Source organism: Otolemur garnettii, unplaced genomic scaffold, assembly GCF_000181295.1.
Source record: "Otolemur garnettii isolate 467f Iridium unplaced genomic scaffold, OtoGar3 scaffold00074, whole genome shotgun sequence".
NCBI classification, from domain to species: Eukaryota; Metazoa; Chordata; class Mammalia; order Primates; family Galagidae; genus Otolemur; species Otolemur garnettii.
Genome location: NW_003852469.1, coordinates 3,642,039 through 3,648,950, shown reverse-complemented (window position 1 = coordinate 3,648,950; position 6,912 = coordinate 3,642,039). Strand labels below are relative to the sequence as shown.

The window sequence follows — 6,912 nt, the reverse complement described above, 5'->3', positions numbered from 1 at the left end:
CCGGGCTGGGGATTCGAACCCGCCACCTTAGGTGTACGTGGCTGGTGCCTTAGCCGGTTGAGCTATAGGCGCCGAGCCTTTTTTTCTTATAAAAATCAGAAAATAAAAAGAGTAATGAAGGGAACTTTTACCACCAGGTATTACCATGTATCCAAAACCTGCTATCTTTCGTACTGACAGAGATCAATGAAGCAAAATAACCTGGAACAAAACCCAGAGTATTGTCTCTCAGGACGGTGCGTACGCCGTTAAAATAGTATTAGGTATTTTATCTAAGAATAATAATAGTCTTTTAAAAAAGTCACCATAAATCAAAAGAGGGGGAAAGGATCATCTAATAACTAGGAGCACGTGGGTCTGATTATCAGCAGTACTTGTTCTTTTTCTGAGAAGGGACTTGTTTTTTGAATCCCAGAGGAAACATATGTTGAACTTGGGCTTCCTTATTTACATTGGCTAAAGAGTCTGACTCTAAATTTAGCTGATGTATAAGACTAAGTGTTATTTACTTATCTATACACATGCATGCGTACACACACGAGCACATAAATATCCATATATACGCTCACACATGCAGACACGGCTCATTCTTGGTTTCATTTTGTTTCTTCTGTTTCACCTTTTTTTCCTATTTCTGCTTTGTCAAATCTTTTTGTATTTTATGTATCTTTACAAACCACTTTAAATACATTTTGGGGGAAGAATGTGGAATATGTACACCATGGAATATTATGCAGCCTTAAAGAAAGATGGAGACTTTACCTCTTTCATGTTTACAAGGATGGAGCTAGAACATAGTCTTCTTAGCAAAGTATCTCAAGAATGGAAGAAAAAGTATCCAGTGTACTCAGCCCTACTATGAAACTAATTTATAGCTTTCATACGAAAGCTATAACCCAATTATAGCCCAAGAAGAAGGGGAAAGGGGAGAGGGAGGGGAGGGGTAGAGGGAGGATGGGTGGAGGGAGGGTGATCTGTGGGACCACACCTACGCTGCATCTTACAAGGGTACATGTGAAACTTACTAAGTGTAGAATATAAATGTCTTAACACAGTAACTAAGAAAATGCCGTGAAGGCTATGTTGACCAGTTTGATGAAAGCATTTCAAATTCTATGTAAAACCAGCACATTGTACCCCATGATTGCATTAATGTACATAGCTATGATTTAATAAAACAAAATAAATAAGTAAATGAATACATTTTGGGGTAAGAATGTGGGCTAAACGTAAGTAGAATAAAATATGACAGATAGCAAAAAGATTTAGAGAAAATATACCCCAATTTATGTAGGTTGATTGGGGGGGCATATGGTGGTGGTTGGATTATTAATTTTCTCTCAAATTTTCTACAGTTTTGAAATTTTCTACTCAAAGCAAAACTGTATCATCAGAAGAAAATCCTTATTTTCATTCATTCACCATGCCGCCCAGTAAAAGGAATGCTTTTCCTCCGGCAGGTGGATGTATGTGAGGGTCTCAGAGGGCAGTGTTAGGCACAGGGGTCCCCAGGCTTTACAGCAGGAATAGTGGGCCGGGTTCCCAGCAGAGCCTCCTCTCCTCGGTCCTGCAGAGTGGGATGTGAGAGCTGGCAGGGAGCATTCCTTCGCGATGAGAGCATCTGCTGAACTCTTCCTAGGTCTGGGCAGTCAGGGCTTGCTCTGGGGGAGTTTACATCCGTCCCAGTGGGGAGTCAGATCGTGAATCAATGAAACTGGTACCAAAACTATCACAAATAGCAGTGCAACCCTGGCATGGTGACGTGTAGGCTGGATGAGAAGGATGAGAGGAGATGCCGGAGTCCAGAGCTAGGGAAATGGATTGGAGGGGGGGCTGCTCTAGAGTTGGGCAGGTTGAAGTAAAAAGCAGTCAGGTGGCTGATGGCCACTGGAGAGTAAGTTGGAGAGATCTGGCTGGACCAGATCTGGCTGGACCACAGGAAGGAGCTGGAGTTTTGCTGTAAAGACAGTGAATAGCTCCTGAGGGATTGATCAGGGGGGATGGTAGCATCTGATTCATCCAATTAAATTTAAGAAGATCCTTCTAGCTACTTATGGTTTGGAGAGGACTTGGGTGTGGCTAGGGAGGTTCTGTTTAAACTGATTGCAACAAAGTGAAGGTTTCGTGATTTCCTTTGATGGGAGGGTTGGCACACAATCTAAGGAAAAACTGGAATTGTTTGGTCAAGATTTCTATCATCGCATTTTAGGGGCGGAATGGGCTTGCGTTTAAAGTGTACATCATCTTTGCTCTTGTTGATAACATTATCTGTGTTATAGACACTAGCTGTGTGTGCGCCCACTTAATTACATATAGTAATACCTAGGAAAAAGTAAATTTTTAATCTTTTTACAGAGACAGTGTGTTGCTATGTTGTCCAGGCTGGATTTGAACTCCTGGGCTCAAGCAATCCTCTTGTCTCAGCTTCCCGGGTAGCTAGGAGTACAGGCACGTGCTGCTACACCCAGCTCATGAAAAAGTTAATGTCCCCCCAGAGAACATTCAGTGTAGATGCACAGATCTCTGATGTATACAAAGCCAAGCTCAGTTGATCACAATTTAGCAGTATCTGCACGATTTGATCCATTTCAGAAATCTGAGCTCACTAGCATTGCCTGGGCTGGCATTTCTTTTTTTTTTTTTTTTTTTTTTTTAGCTCAGAACTGCTTACCTGGGTGCAAAAATATGTAACACTGTATTTAGGAAGAGTGATTCATTGCTTTAGGTGTCAAGCATCCCGGCTTTTATCTTTCTTGTTGCATAGGTTTGATGTGACCTTGACCTTGACCTTGACCTTTTCAGTTTGTATTTTGGTGCAGAAGATGGGTAATAATAGTTCTAGTAAACCAGTTGTCACACTAACTCAGTGAGAGCTCTCCAAGACTAGGAGAGATGAGAATAAGCTTACCTTGCAGACCTTGTTGGGAACTTTAATCTTTATCTGAAGAGCGAGGGGAAGCCATCGGATGATTTAAATAGGGGAGTGACATAAGGTTGACAGATAGGGACCAAGAGTGTGTGTGTGGTAATATTATACGCATTTTAAAGCAGCACTGAAATTTAGGGCAGTGGAGATTAGGTAGTTTACGCCATGGGACATTTCAGTGGAGCCAGGAAACAAACTCAGGTTAGTCTGAGTCCCGAATCCTGTGTTTTCCATATCAGCCTACCTCAATACCTCAATAATATAACAGCAACTGCAATTTGAAAATGCTTTGAACTCCTAAGATGAAAGATTTCCCTTAAATTACAAAGTAGTATTATGCTGCAGAAATGTGAGCGGTAATGAGAGAGCGGGTTTGCCTGGGGACTTTGAAAGGCCCGGGCTGCATGGACGTGGTCCAGGACCTTCCAAGTTCCTTGCAGTCTGGTAGAGGGCGTCTCACAAGCAGCCTCAACAAAAAGAAGGGATCGGTGGCTCTGTGCTGGGCCATTTGACACTGCCATTGTCCTTAAGGACTCATTGTCCGTGAAATGTGCCCAAGGCCGGTGCTTTCAGGAGTTTGAGTTGGGAAATCAGATCTGGGCAGTTCCTGCGTGGTTTCGCTGGAGCCACCATCCACTGCCAAGTTTCTGCTTTCTCCCTCGTAGGTAGGCAGCTGGCTTAAGTGGCTTCTGAGAAGCTAGTTGTAGAGATCAGTGTCTCGACTTTAACCCAAGAAGCCTTGTTCAGGGCTCAACTGGGAAAAATTCTGCTGGCTCATGGCCCTCCAGGCTCCTGGTGGTGATGGCAAATGTGCTTCTTTCCAGTTGACCATGTCGTTCCTGAGCCTGGGACAAGCCTGCTGTCTGCGTTTGACCAGTGGCGGGAATGGGCCGACAGCAAGTCCTGCTGTGACTACTCTCTGCATGTGGACATCACGGAGTGGCACAAAGGCATCCAGGAGGAGATGGAAGCTCTGGTGAAGGACCACGGTAGGTTGCACAGACTCAGTACCCTCTGCAGACGTTCCCATTTCAGTCCACACACTGGCATAGTTCTGGGAGGAAAGGCTCCATGAATCATGCTTCAAGATTCCATCTGCACCTCACACCTGTGCCTGCCCCTGGCTAAGGGGAGGACTTTGGGCCACACTTTTGTGCTAATGGGAGGTGGCCTACTGCCTTGATAAGGGAATATGAGCCTTGCTGCTGGGACGTTTTCTTGCTTTGAGACATCTGTGTTCTGTAGCCAAGGAGGTGAGGCTGCTGTGAGAGTGATACACACTTGTCCCCTCGGAGGGTAGCAAGTGCCTGTCCCCAGGAGGGTTCTGGGCAGCCTTAGGAGAGTGCACACAAGTCTTGGGTGTTAGGCAGCCTCTTCCTGCAAACCTAGAATAATCCAGCAGGTATTTGAGGGTAACGAGGCAGGCAAACCTGAGACAACCTGAGGGGACTTTCTGTTTTGTAGAATTCTTTTGGGGAGGACGGTTCCAGGGATTGGAAAGATTCACAGGGGGGGTGGAGGATTCTTCACCACCTCAAGGTGCCTCTGGGGCTTATCTGCCAACAGGGACTTCAAGGGTTTAGGTGGAAGATCCAGACGACATTGTCTTCCTGGGTCTCTTTGCTCTGGAAATGAGATTCTGGGGGTCTCTTGTGGAACCCCTAACCTTCAGGGAAACACCTGCTTTAGGTTTCTGGGACTTGTAGACCAACAGACAACATGTGCTAGGAGTAAAATGGTAGGAGAGAAACTCTAGACATGGATATGATAAAAAAAAGTCCCAGAAAGAAAATTTAGAGTCTAGGAGTTAATTCTCTGCTTTTCCACAGATTAGCTTTGTGACTTGGGCAAATCACCTAAGTTTTATGGGCCTCATTTTTTTTTTTTTTTTAAATCCTCTTACATGAGGGTATTGGACTAGATGTCCTCTGAGATTCTTTCCAGCACAAAGCTTTCACATAAAAAACAAATAGGTAACCTTTGGCCTTTCTTACTTTTGGCAATATCGAGACTCTGATGGATTTAACTTTTGATGCTTAGGATGAATCCTCTCCAAATCTGGCAGGAGGGTTACCATAGCAACTGTTGCCTGGCAACGAGAGAAGGGCCGGATGTCCAGAGACATTTAACTCTGGCAGCTTCCAACACCCCCCAGGTGGCTTGGATTAATCTCCAAGGCTGTGGGGTTGTCAGGATGATTGTTTAAAATTGTGATGGATGTTGGGCTGGGATGTTTGGTCTGGTGCCTCGGGAGGCGAGGGCCCTTAAGACGCCAGGATGAGAATTGCAACATTGTGTGTTGAACTAATGAACCTCTTCTTATTTGAAAAATCGTTTCATAAATATCAGCATGGAAGGAAGTCTGTTTGCCAAAGTGAAAACATTTATTATAGACTTTCATAGACCGAAACCTCTAATTCATTTTCTTGTTAAAGTCACAACAGACTTGGTTTTGGAAGTAGATTTTTAAAAAGTTTAACTGCGATAAACTAAATATAACATTCACTATCTATTTTTAAGTAGACAGTTCAGTGGCATTAAGTACATTTACATTTTGGTGCAACCGTCGCTCACTGTCCATCCAGAGGCCTCTTCATCTTGCAAAATCAATACTCTGTCCCCATTAAACACCAACTCCCCATCTTCACTGCCCCGAGCCCGGGCAACCCCTGTTCTACTTCCTATCTATGAATTTGACTCCAAGATGCCTCATACAAGTAGAATCATACAGTATTTGGTTTATTTCTCTTAGCATAAGGTCCCCAAGGTTCGTCTTTGATATGACACGTGTCAGAATGTCTTTCCTCTTTTAATGCTGAATAAATAATGTCCCATGGTTTGAATAGTCTTCATTTTGTTCATCCATCCATTCTTCTGTTGACGGGCACTTAACGGCATCCACCTTTTGGCTGTATGAGTAATGCTGCTATGAACATGGGTGTAGAAATACTGGCAACTCTTTCATGTTGATGTAGTTTTAAACGTATAGAAAAATGATAAGAATATTAAAAAGGATTCTTGTGCGCCCCGATCCCATACTCACTAGTTGTTTGCACCCCATTTGCTTCCTACATTCTCTCTTCCTTTGTGTGCGTGTGTGCAAACACACACACACACATGTGTGCACACACACGCACACACATCACACACACATGCACGTACATACATGCACATATACGCACACACGCACACACATCACACACACATGCACACACATGCACATATACGCACACGCACACGCACACATGCACACACACGCACACGTGCACACATGCACACACACGTGCACACACGCACACACGCACACACGCACACATGCACACACGTGCACACACATGCGCACACACGCACACACGCACACATGCACACTCACACACGCACACATGCACACACACGCACACATGCACACACATGCACACATGCGCACACACGCACACATGCACACTCACACACACGCACACATGCACACACACGCACACACACACGTGCAGACACACATGCACACACGCATGCACACACGCACACATGCACACTCACACACACACATGCACACTCACACACACACACATGCACACACGCACACACGCACTCACACACACATGCACACGTATGTATAGCATTGTCACTTTCTTTTCCCTTCCCTTCCCTTTTTGTTTCGGTTTGTCTGTTAAAAGCCCTGTCTCCATCTCTCTATTTTTTCTGTCCACTAGGGGTAAATTCCTTCCTCGTGTACATGGCTTTCAAAGATCGCTTCCAGCTAACGGATTCCCAGGTAAGGAAGAAAGTCATGTTTTCTGAATAGTTGCACTGATGTTAGGTACAGCCAGGCTGCTGCCGTCTGGGGAAGAAATCTTCAGGGTATGCACATCCTCAGCTTCATGGGAAGTGGCTGTTAGACTACGTGACTGATGTAAAACTTTGTCTTGAAAAAGGAACGTGAAACCAGTGTCCTGGCCTCTGGGACTGGAGCTCCATCAGGCTGTGGC

At 44.7% G+C, this 6,912-nt stretch overlaps 1 protein-coding gene across 2 annotated transcripts in view; it reads left to right on the top strand.

Moving 5' to 3' along the window:
- The window catches only part of DPYSL2 (dihydropyrimidinase like 2), a 102,059-nt gene that overhangs the window by 68,620 nt on the left and 26,527 nt on the right, over nucleotides 1-6,912 (top strand). For both annotated transcript variants that reach the window (XM_003793951.3, XM_012807729.2), the window contains exons 4-5: nucleotides 3,751-3,915; nucleotides 6,637-6,698. In XM_003793951.3, coding sequence (XP_003793999.1) covers nucleotides 3,751-3,915; nucleotides 6,637-6,698 — 227 coding nt within the window. The remainder of the gene's footprint in view (nucleotides 1-3,750; nucleotides 3,916-6,636; nucleotides 6,699-6,912) is intronic.